The sequence below is a fragment of the Chlorocebus sabaeus genome, chromosome 11 (genome assembly GCF_047675955.1).
Source record: "Chlorocebus sabaeus isolate Y175 chromosome 11, mChlSab1.0.hap1, whole genome shotgun sequence".
Taxonomy (NCBI): Eukaryota; Metazoa; Chordata; class Mammalia; order Primates; family Cercopithecidae; genus Chlorocebus; species Chlorocebus sabaeus.
The window spans coordinates 74,801,503-74,819,614 of NC_132914.1; the positions used below are offsets into that span (position 1 = coordinate 74,801,503).

The 18,112-nt window shown below is 36.5% G+C and overlaps 1 protein-coding gene across 1 annotated transcript in view; it reads left to right on the forward strand.

The window, feature by feature from the left end:
• Positions 1-18,112, forward strand: part of NAV3 (neuron navigator 3) — a 905,452-nt gene that overhangs the window by 235,895 nt on the left and 651,445 nt on the right. The window contains exon 2 of the mRNA XM_008004102.3: positions 14,291-14,698. Coding sequence (XP_008002293.3) covers positions 14,627-14,698 — 72 coding nt within the window. The 5' untranslated portion in view covers positions 14,291-14,626. The remainder of the gene's footprint in view (positions 1-14,290; positions 14,699-18,112) is intronic.

Genomic DNA, 18,112 nt, shown 5'->3' on the forward strand with positions numbered 1-18,112 from the left:
TAATTTCCTGTCACTTGGCCTTGAATTACTACATTGACTTTTCAGGAAATAAACAAATTTAGCTGAAAGATGCAAGCTTTTTTCTACTTATCATTAGTACCTAAGAATATAGATGCATTATACTGTTCAATCCCCATTACACATACAATTATTGTCTCAAAATGATATTCAACCTTCCTTACGTCCTTTTATCTTGAAGTAATCAAGTCCAAACTTCCTGCTGAAAACCAGTGTATGTTCTTTTAAATGTGGCTGCAAAGCCAATTTATCTGATAAGGGCAAATAGCCTATCATTTGCAGGCTACAGAAATGAGGCAGAACAGCCATGTTGCAAGGAACATAATGTTTTCCCCTGCTGTTTTTATTTCTCCTGTGTATCACAAGTGGGAAAGATGGAATTTTGCAATAACTTAGTTTATAAAGCATGATGCAAGGCAGTTTTAAAAAATACCTTTTATGAATACATAGTATACAAGAGAAAAGCTTGTTTTGTCTTATATTACAGTTTTCTGAAAACTCAACCACAAAATTGTATTGCATTAGTGTTTACTTTCCGGTTGTCCGATTCTTCATGATACCAAAAAAGGAATACATTTGTGTGGAGGGGCATTTATAGGGCAATCAATGGCACTGAGACTTTGTTCGATTGTTTGCATCTGAATCAGGTGGCAATAAAGATTTCCTAGGGTTGACTTGATGGAGCCCAACACTTTAGCTGAGAGGGTGAGGTAGGAATTCAACTTACGGAGTGGGTATTGGGGCAGAGCCTTATGCATCTTTCTCTTCCTGCCTGATCCTAGAATAACCTCTGACACATAGGATGCTCTGGGGAAAATAATGTTATTAAGGAAAGGATCCCGAGAAATAAGCCATCTTCTCATGGTGAGGGGCTTGAGATAAGACTGTGGTCAAGTTAAGTACGTTCTGAGACAGATTGGTGTGGTGGCTGTGTCTGTTGATAGGTGATCTGTGGGCAATTTTTATTGGTACTGGATTGTACCAATGCATGGCAAGACATTTATCATCTCCCTCCCCTGGTAAATGCCAGCAATTCTCTCCAGTACAATGAAAAAGAGAGTCCTCCAGCACAATGCCAAATGCCATATGAAGAGATCTTATCCCTGTTGAAAACCCCATGTTATAGTCTAATGGTTGGTTGGTTGATTGACTTATTTATTAAAAATAATTTTGCATTCTATAACTTTTTTTAACATTTCTTATGGGGGAACTATTTTATGTGTTAAGAAAAACAGAGTGTATAATACTGATTAAGAAAAACAGAGTGAATAATAATGATTAACTTTCATGTACTCAACATCTAGCTTTGCCATATTTTAACATTGTGCTTCAGAATTTTTTTTAAAGATATAAAATATTGGAATTCCTAAATGGAATACTGGAATTACTAAATGCTCCTGTTGTAACTCTTTTTATTTCCATGTCCTCATTCCAGAAAACAACTGCAATCCCGATTTAGGATTGGTCATTTCTAACACATTTTTAATGCTTTTACCATATCTGTATTTATATCCAAATGGTATTTATTACTCTTTTACATGTTTCTAAATTTGTAAGTGACATCATTCTCTATTCTTGTGCAACTTGTTTGATGCATGATTATATTAAGATTTGTTTGTGTGGGTAGCTCAAAATTTAATACATAAATTTTAAATATTATAAAACATGCCATTATACAGATACATGTCATAATTTACTGATCTAGATACCTGATAATGAATATTTAGAATATTTCAAATGTTTTACCAATGCCAAAGAGGCTACAATGAACATTCTCATTCATGTATTTTAGTGTATGTATTTCTCCCAAGAAATTCAATGGATGCACAATAAGGTCTGTTGACATTAAATTTTACTGGATTTTGCCACATAACTCACTAAAAGTATTTGCACCAGTTTACGCAAGTTTTAGCATTAGCCCATGTGTGCCAACAGTTGATATTGGTAACATTTAAACTTTTTAAATACTCTTTTAGATGGGACTCTGCTACTATCTTTTTTTTAAAAAAAGATGTGTAATTTGTCAGTTACTGCTTTTTATGTGCTTGTTGGCCATCTGTATTAATCCATTCTCAAACTGTTATAAAGAAATACCTGAGACTGGGAAATTTATGAAGAAAAGAGGTTTAATTGACTCACAGTTCTACAGGCTTAACAGGAAGCATGGCTTGGAAGGCCTCAGGAAACTTACAATTACGGTGGAAGGGGAAGGGGAAGCAAGTGCATTTTCACATTGTGGAGCAGGAGAGAGAGAGAAGAAGTGCCACATACTTGTAAACTATCAGGTCTTATGATAACTTATCCACTATCAGAACAGCGAGGGGGAAATGTGCCCCCATGATCCAATCACCTTCCACCAGGCCAATCCTCTGACATGTGGGGATTACGATTCTAGATAAAATGTGGGTGGGGACACACAGCCAAACTATATCACCATCCATGTTTGTTCTTGTGTGAATTGCTTCATCATATATGTATATATACTCGGCTTCTTTTTCTGCTGGGTCACTTGTCTTCTTTGTTTTTAGTTACTTTGTAAGAATTCTATTTTTAGTACATATACACGTATATGTACTAGATGGGCAGTGGCAGCCCATCTAGAACGGCCACTGTGAAGACTCCGGCTGTAGCCGGGAAGGCCTGTCTGGGGCTGCGTGCTTGTGCTCCATGTGGGGGAGATGGGGGGCAAGAGGGAAAGATCTGCCCCCTTCTAAGTTGGTGGGTCAGGATCCCTCTGCTCACCAGGCACAGCTGCAGCTGCTCTGTTGCAGTTCCAGACCCAGGCATCCCTGCACTCTCGGGCCAGGAAGCCCCTCTGCCTGCTCCCGTGGCCTGGCCTCTCCTCGCTCCCAGCACCTGCTCTGATTTTGGAGCACAGTTGAGGCTGAGCCCAGGCACTGTCACAACTTGACTGGGTGTATGCTTGCTCAGGGTAGTGCTGACACATTAGGTCCCTGCCTCTTCAGCCCCCTCCGGACTTTGGGTGCTAAGGAGCATGGGAGGGGGTGCACAGGGTGGGTTGAGGGTGGTTTGACATGCCCTCCACTTGAACAGCCTGGGTGGGTGGGTGCTGTGGCTGACATGATTGATGGCAGCAGGAAGCAGACAGGCTCCTGGGCAGAAAGGGGTGAGTGAAGCCCCATCTTCAAGCCAGGGATGGCCTGAAGCATGGGGCCCAGGCTGTCAGTTGCAGGTGGAATCTGTGCCAGGAGTGAAAACTTATGGTGCTTTTCAGCGCCCACCCATGGCCACCCATAGACCAGTCAGCATGCACTTCCTCCCTTCGGAAGCCCACGAAAAGCCCTGGACTCAGCCAGATTCACAGAGACATTGGGACTACCAGCTGTGAGAAGCAGCTACCCACTTCAAGTCTTCTCAACTCACCTGGATGACCTGCCTGTGGAAAGGAGCTACCCACTCTGGGTCTCCTCTCTGCTGAGAACTGGACTCTTGTCCGGATGACCTACCTGCAGAAAGGAGCTACCCACTTTGGGTATCCTGAGAGCTGTTCTGTGTCTCAGTGAAGCTCCTCTCTGCCTTGTTTCTCCTCCAGTTATCTGCATGCTTCCTTCTTCCTTGAAATGGGACAAGAACTTGGGACTGCCAGGTGGCAGAACTGAAAGAGCTATAACACATACAGGGTTGAAACCTGCACCCCTGCTCACCATGTTGCAGGCAAGGAGAAGGAGAGAAGAGCTGCAGCCCTCTGGGGATCCCAGAACTAGGGGCTCCCCAGGCCGGGCTGTGACACCCTCTTTGGGGTTCTGCGGTTCCTGGCAGGTCCAAGCTTCCACGTACCACTGTGTTCCCTGGTCCCTGCAGTGGAAGCAGCTTTCCGAATGCCCGGTTCACCTGCAGCCTTGCATGAGCCAAGCATCTGTGTGGGTGCCTGGAGCTGCCTTCCCTGCCACAGCCAGCAATCCTGGCTGTATGCACTGTGACCAGACCTTGTGCTCATTCACACACCCCTCACTGTTGCACTTCTGGCTCCGCCCTTGCCGGACGTGTCATCTGGCTGGTAGCACTAGCTGATGCCAGCCTGCTGGGCTGAGTGAGCGGATGGAGTCCACAGGCCCAAGCAAAACCCAGGGAAAGGCGCCACGAGCAACAGAGGTTTCCGCCTGGAAAAGCGACACCCTAAGGATCCTGAGACACATATACTGTATTTTTCCAGTCTCTGGGTTTTCTATTTTATATGCTGACACTTTGTTGTACACATGGATATAGTCAATTTTATCAGTCTTTTTCAGTAGGGTTTGTATTTTTTATGTCTCATTTAAGAATTATTTTTTATTAGTTTTATTTTCCCATATGTTTAACCAATTGTCTCAGAAACATTTTTTAATTGTCAATTTTTTTCCTCATTGGACTGCATATTAATAATCTGTGTAGTATGTTTCTGTTTCTGAGCAATATAGTCTATTCTAATAATTTATTTGCCTTTTCCTTTGGCCAATTTCTCCCCAGTTTTAAATATCACTATTTTTTATAAATCTTGATATCTTGAAAATCTCAAAAGCATGCATTTTTCAAAATGGTCTTGCCTATTCGTATTCCTTTGCTCTTACATATAAATTTCATAATCAGCTTTTTAAGTTACATTTAAAAGTTACATATGGAGATTTGGATTGGAATTGAACTTAGGGAATTATAAAAGACAACTGGCACCTTTATAATATTAAATCCTCCTATTCATAAACATGTTATAGCTCTCTATTTATATGAATACTCTTCATATCTTTCAATGAAAACAAAAAAATGTTTCTTGTAAAGGTCATATATTGTTCTAGTCTTAGCTCTAAGGACATTATAATTTTTGTTTCTCTTACTAGTAGAATTTGTTTTAAAATTGCATTTTATTTTATTGTTTTTATTGTTGATGATACAAATGTACATTTTGTTGGTGTATCATAAAAGATAACCTTGATTATTCTAAATAATTTGTTTATAAATTTTCCTGTACTGTCTATAGTCAATAATATATACAATTTTTTTTCTACCTTTTCTATTCTTATATTTTGTATTGATTTCTCTTTGTCTTGACATGGTGATAAGGACCCATAACATAATGGTTTATGTAAATGGTAGTGTTAAGCATCTTTCTTTATTTTTGACTTTTAAAGAATTTATCATTGCATACATGTTTTTCTACTTTTACTATATTTGTTTGTGTTTACACACAATATTTAGTAATGATTTTTAAATTTTATATAAATTGTATCATACTCTACATATTCTTTTGACAGTTCATTAGTGAGTACAATATTTTCTGCTGTAGCTATTTGACTTTCTTTTATTCCTGTTTCTATTTTTTTTTTTTTGCTTTTTAAAATATTTAAATCACAAATAGATGTTGATGTTTAAATAACCTTTTAAAATAATCCCTTTAAAATATTTTTCAATATTTAAAAAAATATATATTTTGAACAGTCATATTATTGTGTTAGGCTTCTAATATTTTTACTGTGGGTAGAGTACTTTGTTATGTGTAACAATGAGTCTTGGATCTGGGGCCCAGGGGGATGCCAAGTAGAACTTCTGACCCAAGGCCGTGGGTCTGCTAGAACAGCTTCTTAACCCTTCCCATTTGGGCTTGGATCCTTTCTTTGCCCTTTAGACATGCTGATTTAGCCACATAAAGATGAAGCAACAACTCAATATGAGAATTTAAAGAGTATATAGTGACCATATCACCTCTGACTAATAGTTAAAATTCCTAAATAAATTTTCAGTCATTTTTTAAACAGTTTCTGGATTTGAGATTTGTTACTCTGTTAATAGTCTGGTCACAGGGACTTCTTGTATTCCCTTGACTTGAATAGAGGTCACAGAGCCTGGGAAAAAATAGGTGAAGTAAAATGAACTTCTTTATTTTCTTCATGTGTAAACATGAAGAGTCCAGAAAGCCTGAATTAGGATACAGAATTCAGGATGATTAAAAATTCCAGTTTAATTAAGCATTATTTTGGTCAATTACATGAATTGAGACATATGAGCACAACCTTCCACTTCGTAAAGGAATAAAAAAGAATGAGCTACTGCTACTTGTAACAACACAGACACAATTTCCAGATTTAACGTTGAGAAAAGAAAAAAGGAGAAGCAAATGAGTATATACTGTAGGCACTGTAGTATTCATTATATTGAAGTTTCAGGAACAGGGAAAATATGCTGATAAAACTCAGAGTAGTGGATACCGTTAGGGCCATTACGTGAAAGGATAAATAAGGGAGTCTTCTGAAATTTGGGAAATGTTCTGTATCTTGATATGCATGGTTAACTCAATAGATGCATGTGCCATAGACTGTGTACTAAAGATTTTTGTACTTTGTTGTATGCGTGTACTATCTCAAAGAGAATATGGCTAAAATAATAAGTTCAGAAGGGGCCTATGGCCTTTCTTTCTTTTTTTTTCTTTTTCTATTTTTTTTTTAATTGAGATGGAGTCTCACTCTGTTATCCAGGCTGGACTGCAGTGGTATGACGTTGGCTCACTGCAACCTCCGCCTCTTGGGTTCAAGCAATTCTCCTGCTTCAACCTCCCAAGTAGCTGGGACTACAGGTGTGCACCACCATACCCAGCTAATTTTTTGTAACTTTAGAAGAAACAGGGTTTCACTGTGTTAGCCAGGATGGTCTTGATCTCCTGACCTAGTGATCTGCCCCCGTCAGCTTCCCAAAGTGCTGAGATTACAGGCGTGAGCCACCGCACCTGACCCATGGCCTTTTTAAACTATAAATGTATTTTTGCTAGAATAAGACAATTTTGGCATAACCTTTTCAGCCTTATAGGCAATGATAGGGGTGTGTGTATGTGTGTGTGTGTGTGTGTGTGTGTACGCTTGTAGAACATGGGGATAAAAAGGCCTAACTTGTCTGGGTGAGTGGGGATACAATGCAAAGCTTTCAGAGAGGAAATGAGTTGAGGAAACTTTTTAAACATGAAGTAGGAACTTTCTAAGTGGATCGTGTGGCACACATGGATCTATAAAATGTCCAAGGTGTGAGATGACAAGTTATATTGAGGTATTATAACTTGTTTTGTACAGCTACAATAAAATAGGAGCTGGGAAGTTAAAGAAACAGAATGGGTAGAGTGTTGAATATCATGCTGAGAAATTTTGATTTTTGTTTTCTTTTGGGCTCCAGGTATTAGAGAACCATTGATGAATTTTAATTAAGTGGTATGATTAAGTTTGCTAAGTGGATGGGATTAAGAACTAATTTTGAAAATAGTACCTAAGGCAATTTGAGTCTTTTCAAGAGGCCTGTCTTTGGTACTTTTCTCAACCCATGTAACTTCTATGCATGATCTCCTTTTGAGATTGATGACTCACAAATCTAAATCTCTATTCCAAACTTCTTTCTTGTTTCTTTAAACTTCTTCATAGAATTAATTGCTTCTCTATCTATGGATGTAAATTTGGATCATATAATTGTGTTTCATTCACTTTTACATAGTTTAAGATTTATGATTGGCCGGGCACGGTGGCTCACACCTGTAATCCCAGCACTTTGGGAGGCTGAGGTGGGCAGATCACAAGGTCAGGAGATCGAGACCATCTGGCTAACATGATAAAACCCTGTCTCTACTAAAAATACAAAAAATTAGCCGGGCGTGGTGGTGGGCGCCTGTAGTCCCAGCTACTCAGGAGGCTGAGGCAGGAGAATGGCGTGAACCCGGGAGGTGGAGCTTGCAGTGAGCTGAAATTGCACTACAGCACTCCAGGCTGGGAGACAGAGTGAGACTCCATCTAAAAAAAACAAAAAAGCTTTATGATCACTGTCTCACTGTCGGTCACAAAACAGGTTTCAATTCAGAATTTGAATATTTTTTTCAATATATCTGTAAACACATCTTTATTCAAAAACTTCTTCCTCTTTACCCAAGCCAAGACCAGAGACTACTGCCCTTTGCCACCATACCTCTGCTATTTGGAAAGTTCTTTCTCCTTTCACCTCCTCCCCACTTACTAGGGTGTTTGCAGGGTAGGTGAGGAAAAGAGGAGAGGTGAGAAAATCTTAATATTGTAAGATGGTTCATTGACTGTATGCCAGGGGGATGTTTAAAACTGACTTTCCTGGTTATTTGTCTAAGAATTTTGAAAACTGTACTGCTAGACCTCCCTCACCTCATCTCCCTTGAACTGGATAGTAGCCTCTCTTTGAGCCAGATATTCTGGATGTCTCCTCAGCTCCTCCTTCCAGCTATAGTTCCCACAGCTTCCTCCTTCAGGAGTTCCCTTACCCTGGCTAATTACCCTTTTGAGCAGGATCGGTTTTACTAAATGAATTCAGGCAAACATTTTTGCACACATTCTCTATCAGGTCCCTAAGATGTGTACATTTTGATTCATGATCAAAGAAGACTGCAAATTACTTCCCAGATGTGTCATTGCCCTGCGGTCACAGGCCACTTCACCTTGCCCAGGTACTAGGTTTCTGTGTCCCCTCAACTGCTGAAAATATCCATCAATCTCTCTGAGTGGTCCCTGTAAAATCCCTGTCACAGGTTGAGGTAGGAGTAGCACATACTCCAATCACTCTCTAAAGTAATCTTCACAAATCCTTTCAAAATCTCACTGAAAACATTTATCCTTTATCTGATGAGAGACTCCTGGGTGAATCTGAGCAGTATGGAAATATTCTTTTAAGCTATAAAAACATGAAACTATTTATACTTATACATAAAGGCATTGGATTTCACTACCAAACCCAACCACTGTATTATATTGAATAAAAGTGGTAGGGAATTAATATTACATATTGACAATTACCTTCGTATGAAGGAACAACTTTTCAATATCTTCATGTACATTCCAGTAGCTTTGTAATTTTATCATAAATCATTTTTATTCTACAAAAGTAAGGATAAGTCATCTTAAATTATTAAAATGAACTGAAATAATATTCAAATTAATTTTTATGTACATAATTGTCCATAATTTATTCTGTCCACATGAAATTGCCTTTTAGCATTGGTGTAAACTCATTGGTATTCTGAGGTTTTGATATTTGACAAGAATATGCTGGTGCTCCTTTGTTTTCATTACATCTGACTCTCTGCTGGACTGTAAACTGTATAAAGACAAGGATGAGCATTTAAAATCTGATGATTTGGGGCCTGCACTATTGCTGTGCACACATTAGGCACACAGTACTTTGTGTTTTCCATATGTCTTTTCCTACTACGAGGAAGGTATTAGGTAATGTAGATAAATTTGAATAATTTAGAACTTCAGCAATGCTTTTGGAAAAATTATTTCATGCTAATATAAAATAATGTGTATGGAAAATATGGTTGACAGACTGTAATGCGTTACTACTCTAAAGAGAGGGGGAGATATTTTGAAAGTTAGGAGATTAATACATTTTCTGACATTTGATAAACCATGCTATTGATGAGCTTGACATTGTGCTTAGGCAAAATTCTATGCCATAATGAAGCAGCTGGTCTATAACCTTAAAAAATAAGAATGACACCTAATAATAACAAGTTTAATCAGTCTAACTTTTTTTTTATTGTTGCTTATTGGAGAGACCATTTATGGGAACACTTAACATAGATGTATCTGAGTTTTTTCTTAGCTTCTTTTCTGATCGTGAAGCATAATTTACAAAGAGAAAACCATATGAAATTTTGATTTACAGCTCAGTGAATTATTACATAGCTTATATTAATGTACTGCCCACCCAAGTCAAAAAAATGAATATGGATAACACTGTAATCAAATTGCTATTAAAACATTATTCCCTCTCACTCACCGAAGGTAACCAGTATCCTGACTTCTAACACCATGGGTTAGTTTTGCCAGTTTTTGCAATTTCATATAAATGGAATCGTGTAGTATATGTATTTCTTTTGCTTTGGTTTTGGCTTCCTTAATATTTTCAAGATTCATACATATTGATAAGAGTGTCCATAGTTTGTTAATATTAATTAATGTACAATTGTCTGCTGCATAAGCATACCATATGTTATTTATCTATTCTAATGTTGAACTTTGTTTCCAGATTGTTTTAAGTTTTTTTTATGGTTATGTTGAAAGTACTTTCCTGTTGTGTCTCTTAATGCACATATGCATATATTTCTGAAGAGTACATACCTAGGAATATTATTACTGGGTTATTAAGTATGTGTATCTTTAAACTTAGTAGATAATACTAAACATTTTCCCAAAATAATTATACTAATTTACATTTTGACCAGCAGTGTTCCATTTGTTTTATGTCTTTGCTAACAGTTGATAGTGTCGTTCCCTTTATTACCTTAGGTAGACAAGAAGTTATATCTCATGTAGTTTTGCTTAGCATTGTGCTGATTACTAGTAAGAGTATTCATTTTTACGTGTATCTATGGGCCATTTGTCCATCCTTTTTAACTTTTCATGTTTAAATTATTTAAATCATTTTAGAGTCACAGGAAGTGTCAAGATAAGCAAAAAAAGGACAGGGAAGTATTGTGTACCCATTACTTAGTTTACTACGGTGTTAACATCTTGCATAACTATAGTATAAGATAAAAACTAGGAAGTTGGCATTGGTACAGTCCACAGAGTAAGCAGATTCATATTTCACCAGTTTTATAGACACTGAATTGTATATGTGTATTGTCTATGCAACTTAATCACATACGTAGATTCATGTAACCACCCTTACAATCAAGATACAATGCTGTTAACACCGTACCACAGGGCTCCTATTTCCTGCCTCTTTTGGACACATCTCAACTTCATCCCTAAGCCACGGCAACGACTAATCTGTTCTTCATCTATATTACTATTTTTCAGAAGCATCTATTCAGATATTTTTGTCTATTGTATTTTTATTATTGACTTTTTAGATATTTTTACATGTAATTATGTATATAACAAGTAACTTTTCCTAGTCCATGAGTTGAATTTATATTTTCTTGTTGGTGTATTATGATTAATACAAGTTTTTGATATTATAGGTATTATTCTTCATGTTCAGTGCTTTTGAGCTCTTGAGAAATTTTCCCCTACCCTCAGATAATGAAGGCATTTTCCCAGAAGCTTTATTTTTTGTCAGATTTATATCAGCAGTCCACCTGAAATTGTTAGTGTGAAGTAGAAGTCAGGTTTAACTTTTTTCTATCCAACTGACCTGGCATTCTTTTTTGGAAAGACTTTTGCTCCATGGTTTTGCAATTCAACCTTTTATCAAATAAAGTGGCCATATCTGTTAAAGTCTGGTTCGGGGATTTCTATGTTCCATTGGTTGAGTTTTCTACCCTTGTTATTATCATTTTTTTACTGTTGATTTAAAATATGCCTTAACATCCAGTAGAGCAAATAGTTTTAACTTGTTCTTCATCAGTGTCTTGGATTTTCTTGATTGTTTGCATTTCCATATACCTTTTAGAAGCATCTTCTAACGTTATAAAGAGAAAAGTGGGGATTTTGATAGGTATTGCATTTAATGTAATAAATATTTTAGGTATGAGTTATTTCTACATTATTGAGTCTTATAATTTCTGAATATGGCACAGCCCTCTATTTATTTAAATCTCTATTTTCTTTTGATGTTGTTTTATTGCTTTATCATAAAGTTTTTACAGTCTCTTGTGAGATTTGTTCCAGGGCATTTGATATTTTTAATGCTATTGTAAATAGTACATTTTCAAAGTTTCATTTTCTACATATTTTTTGATATCATAAAGAAATATAAAGGATTTTTATATATTGACTTTGTATCCAGAAACTTACTAAACTCACTTATTGATCCTAGTAATTTATCTCTTGATTCTTTAATATTTTCTGTATATATTACCATAACATTTTCAAATAACAGTTTTATTTCTTTCTTTCCAGTGTTTATACTGCTTGTTTGCTCTCCCCATCTCCCTCTCCTTCCTCCCTCATCTCATATTTTCTTGTCTTACTGCATGGTTAGACTTTAAGTACAGTCATATTAGTAGCCACTTGTGTGTTGTTCTTGATCATATGAAAAGTTTTTAACTTTTCACCAATATGTTTAATGTTTGCAGTAGTTTTTTTTTTTTTTTTTGGGTGAATACACTTTATCAGATAAAGGAAGATTATGAAAGTCCCCTTCTATTCCTCATTTGCCAAGATAAATTTTAGGTCATGAATCAATGTTTAATTTATCAAATTATATGTCTACACCCATAGAGATGAGCATATAATTTTTCTTGTTTTGTAAATATGGTGAGTTACACTGATTTATTTTTAAATCTTAAACTAACCTTTATTCCTGGGATAGTATCAATTTGGAATTGATGCGTGATTCATTTTATACATTCCTGGATTCAGTTTGCTTGTTTGTTTGTTTAGGATTTTTGCATCTATGAACATCAGTGAGATTAGCTTATAATTTCCTGGATTTTAGCAGGTATCTTTTGTTTTACCATGCCTTTCTTCTTCTCTTGTTCAAAGTGTGTCTCTCATGAGTTTGCTGTATTAGGTAATGTTCCTGCACCCTTAATCCACACACTCACACTCATGTTCAGTCAATTACCAATTCTGTCAACTCTGCCTCTTACATGACGTATCACTCAGTTTGGTCATTCTTTCTGCCTGGTCAGCTCCTACGCTAGTTCAGGATGCTATTGTATATTTCTCAGATTGCTCTAACAATGCCTGTAAGATTTTTCTGGTACAAGTTTGGCTCCCTCCTATTTTCTGTATGACAGTTCAGGTGAACTGTTAAAATCACAATCCCTATTATAGTGCATGCCTTCTTAAAATTTAGCAGTGGCTCCTCACTGAATTTCTTTCAGCTCCTCAAATTGATCATGTTTTCTTTTGCCGAAGTCCTTGTCCACGTTGTTTACTGTGCTGGAAACTTTCACAGTAGTGCACAAACTAAAATATCTGCATGGCAGAGCAGAGGTGCTGAAGACAGAACAGGGATTGGCAAAATGATGCCACATAAGAAAAAAAAAAATGTATAGAGAAGTGCAAAGGGCAATTTAGAAGCTGATTTTTCATACGAATTAACATTTAATTTACTGTTGACTTAAAGTATGTTTATCAGTTGTTTTATGCTTGTCATGGCATGTGTTGAGGGATCTGGAGGTGAATTCTTAAAGGGAGCAAGTTGTGCTTGACCCCTGTGCTCAGTGCTAGGCAGTACTGTTTATGGGCCTTGTACAAAGTGCAACTTCTTCTGAAGAAAGTAACCATGGTGCTAAGGAATTTTTGCAGGTGCTAGGTATGGTTAACCTGGCTAAGGTGATACTTGAAGAACTATCATATAAAACACATTAAACATATTTTGTGCACATTGATGACTATGAAGATTATGAATAATTACACATGGACAGAAACCTCCTGAGATGATAGGTTTCTTCAGGAAGTAATTGGTCAATTACAAAGGGAATTTATATATTGAGGCAGTGGTGCCAAAACACAGTCTGTGGGGCTTCCCGTAGTTTTGGAAGCCTCCTATGTGAGTCTAATGTGCAGACAAGTTTAGGAAGCCCTGCATTAAGGAGAGGTTTCAAGAGTGGTTTTTCTATATCACAAGTATCTAAAAGAGATGAAAAGAATGCAGGTGTCCAAGCACTTCTCTGTATCTTCTAAATTAGCAGAGTTAAGGGTGTACCTCAGAAATCTGTATGTTTATGATTATTCTCAGGTGATTCTATTGTCTAGCTGGCCTTGGAAACCACTGGATTATAGGATCCCTTTAAGAAGAAGTACTGCACATAGTGTATCTGTAACCCAGTAAGGCACTTGACGAATTTGTTTATGTTATCCCTGTGGGAAAAAATGTGTCATGTGAGTCAAGAAGAGTACAACTAGGAGAAATAATGGTTTTTGATGTCAAAGCAATCTGAATTCTAATTATAGCTCTGTTACTTACTAGACTTGTAAAAATTTACCCTCTTAATCTTAATTATGTCATCTTAAAATGGAATGATAATAACAATGTTACAGATCCTTTTCGAAGTCTAAATAAAATTGTCTATGAAAGTTATCAAACTACAACATAATATCTGACCATATTGGTCTGTCTTCTAAAATTCTGTGGTTCTATGCATGCAGAAATTTGAGTGGAACAGTAAATCATATATACATGTTTGATGAGTAGTTGTGTCTTCTTTGTTACTTTTTAGCTTGGTATTTTAAAGGTCATAAGGGTGAAGAATAATGCCATGATTTTTAAGTCAAATATTGTTTATGCCTAAAATATTTTGAAATTTTGAAATAATCATTTATTTTACTAATTGTAACAAAAAATGGTGAAAGAGAATTAACTGTGCATTTATTTCTTTAAATCATAGGTTTACAGGAAATCTGTCATTTTTTATTAAAATGGAAAACTGTGAAGAAAGAAAAAGATAGCAGTTGAAGTTAAAATTCTCGGATGACTATTTTGCTTTTGAGGAGTCAGCATTGAAAAACGATATGCTGATTTGGAAGGTCCTGGGAGTAAACTGCAAACCTTATTTTTTCCATTCAATCAATGGATTTTTTAATCATTCCTTGGAGTCGATGAAGTTCGGAAACGGTGTGTGATGGGGAACGTGGCGGGCCAGTGTGTTCCTAGAATTTGCATCTTGGATTAGTTTGCTGCTTTTTTGAACAGATTCCATTTTGAAGGGCAAGAACCTAATGTGATGGATTTATCTTCAGAAATGAACAGACATGGGAAGAATCCAGTGAGTCACAAGCTAGAAGATCAGAAGAAGGTAAAAAATATTTCTCGTTGCTTAGTCCTTTTTGTTTATGCTTAAAGAGAACTTTTGAAATTGAAAATGAATACACCTTATGAAATAAAATAACATGCTATTTCACGGAAATCAACCCTGCTGTATAGCAATGTGTTTCTGTGGGTCTGGATTTCATTACCAGTTGGTGATTTTCTTTCTAAAGTCCTCTGAATTTATCCATCCAGTGGGCTGGCAAGGATTCTACTGTGTTCTCTCACCCTTGACTTCATACTAGGGACCTGTTGAACTGACCTCGTAGGAACAGTTCTCTGAGACCCAGGGTGAGGCATGAGTCTCAGGCACCTCTGGAGTAATGGAGCAGGCTAGAGCTGTCCTTAAAGAGAACACCTGCCTTACTGCCATTAGAAAGCGTAAATAGCATTTTAAATTCTCCAATTTCATATCCTTGGGACACATCAACTTAGGCCTTCTGAATTATACAGCTGGCCTGGAAAGAAAATTGTGAGGCAGACTGCGAGCTTTGTTTTGATTCTATGTGATGTCAAAAGAACTGATAGAAAAAAGAACTGTGCTAACTTTATTTTAAAAGAAAGCATTTAGCGAGCTTTTTAGTAAGAAGTGGGGATTGGATACTAAGGGATATACTTCGACTTTATTTTTCTAGCTTTTTAGAAACTCTTACCTGCTGAATTGCTCCATTGGAGTGAGAAGCACCTAAAGAATGCTTATCAGAAGGGTCAGAGATGGCAGAGAGCCCCACTCATACTGAAATGTATCATCTTTTATTGTGCTCTTATGGACTCTGTTAGTACAGGATAGGTGTGTGGGGACCCAGTAGCAATGGCACTGGCAAGAAATGAGAGAAAAGGAAGGAAATTTTTAATTAGATGTGGATCTAAGGGCCATAACTAAGCTTTGTTTTTACATCTGTCTTAGAAATTTTGTTTACTGTTCACTTCTCACATCCTGAAAAACAGCTAGCTAGGTCTTTCACAGGGTTGGAGGTAAGTTTAGAAGAGGCTGTGCTGAGTCAATGGCTTATTAATTTTGTTTCGCCAATATGATTAATGCAACTAGCATGGGGCTACAGTAATCCTTTTGTCATTAATAGAGGCAGAAATGCATAGATTGTTTATTCCCAGTTTGGTTCATTTTTTGTGCAGTATAAGTAAATCTCAGAAAATACTCAATACCATAAAATTCAAGGTGCCTGAAATCAATTTTCGCTTTAATGTGGATATAAATTTCTACACAAATACTTGTGTTACGAATAAGTTTGTTGGTGTTACCAAATGTTCAGCCTGCTTTTTTTCCTGCTGGCACTGGGGCGTTTACCCAGAGGAGATGGCACAGTAAATTTCAATCTAAAGCATTCTCTGCAATTTAACTACTAAGAAGCCATTTAATCATCTTTTTCTATCTACATTTTTTTCATGTCCTTAACTCTGATGGCAATTTGAGTACTCTATTGGGTGGGTAAAGAGGGAGGGAGGTAATAGGTAAGTGATTAATTACAGGATTATAATTTCTGATGGAGATGCTGCTTTCATGACAAAAAAGATGAGTACCTCTGTAGGTGCTATCTTTTCATTCCCTATCTAAGAGAGATTTTCTGCAAACACAAAAGGGACTAAAGCTGAAGAATGGAATGAATTCTTAAAGTCATTCTCTGAGTTCTTTGGGTGGAACTTTAAACAATGTTTTGTAATGACACTTGGTTTACTAGGCCAACTCACACGAAACTGCTCAGCTCATACATAATGTACTAATAGTAACAGAATTTAGACAAACCTTGGAGAACCATAATTCTGTAAGAAATGTAAAAATACTATCTTGGTGATGTGGCACAGGAAGACCCCCATCTCACTATAGCCTCGCCTTCTCATCGGTAAGGGAATGGAAGAGGAATGAACGTTTTCAATGAGCAGTATCAAGAGTGGTAAATGGAGTTCTAATGACCTCTTGGCTCCCTCATTGGTGTGGGCACCTAAAAAGTAGCCTTGATGTGTGAGATCTGCAAATAAACCAGAAACTTGATATGTATAGATAAAGATTTAAGATTCAAAATTTTTTGAATCTGAAATGTCAGCAGGAACACCTAGTCTCAATGACACAATGAGTCACAATGAGTTTAAATTAAAAAAAAATTGAAATGTAACATCATAAATCTTTGTAGATGAAACTCTGGCCATGTCCCTGCTACCATGTAATCGCTAGCAGAGATTAGAAGGTTATTTATTTAATTACTTCAAGTGTTTATAGTCCTTCATGATGAATTAATTTAGCAGGCATAGTGTTCCACATTGGTGAAACAGAACGCATTTAGCCTGACTCCTGCTTCATAGAGCAGTGAAGCACCTTTTTAATATTACTGAAAAAGTGTCAACTTTTCATGGTATTTGGCATATTGTACATTCAAAGCAAGGTACATTGAAATGGACTGAATAAGCACCTATTCTAAGCACTACACAACTGATCTCTTATTCAGCCTACAATAAATCACTAGCTTTTGTTAATTTAAGATGTGTAGATTTGTACTTATTATGTTCTACTTCTAAGTAGAAACTCTTAGGATACTGCTTATATGAGTTTGTGAGTATGTGTTCTACTGAATGAGTAGGTGAATGTCAGGGACGAGGTTGGTCATTTATAGGGTGCTCATCATATGTCAGGAACATGCATGGCCCCTTTTGGTTTATTAAGATAGTATCTTCCTACAACAATAAAAGCTGCTTTTATCTCCTTAAGAGTTTGGGTCTTGTAAAAATAATTATGTATTCCTTAAATGTATATAAATAAAATATTTTTTTTAAATATGTATATACTATTATTCAAAATGAAAGCATTCAAAAGTGTTTGACTTTATTGGTTTCTTTTAAATAATGCCTTATCACCTTACTAAATCTGAACAGAGGAGCACATACTTGAAAGTTACAAGGTATCATATCCACAAATTGTATCTGAAATGCTCTTCATTACAGATCAACTATAGATGTGGATCATATAGGACTTACAGAGAATACTTCTAATAATCTTATAGAAGTTGAAGAAGATACTTTTAAGGATCTCAAATCAGCTTGGATTAGTGTAGGACTAGGTGAAATTTAATGACTTTTTTCTTATTCTTTGATTTTTTTTTTCATTAGAACTTTCAGTTAGTATTGGGCCATAACCCAGCTCTTGGCCTTCAGGTTCTGGAATGTCCCAGATAGGAAAATTATCATGGCATCTCAAACTACCTGAATGCCAATAATGAAGTGTTTTATTTTTGATAACATGACTTTTTGACTTTTGTTTGCACAACCAAAGCCAATGAGGTTTGTATATTGCTGTCCACTAATTTTATTGCTTTGTTGGATTATTTCTGCAAAACAAACCCAGAACAGTGAAAGTTCAATAGGTACAAATGATACTGCTATGTAATGAATCATG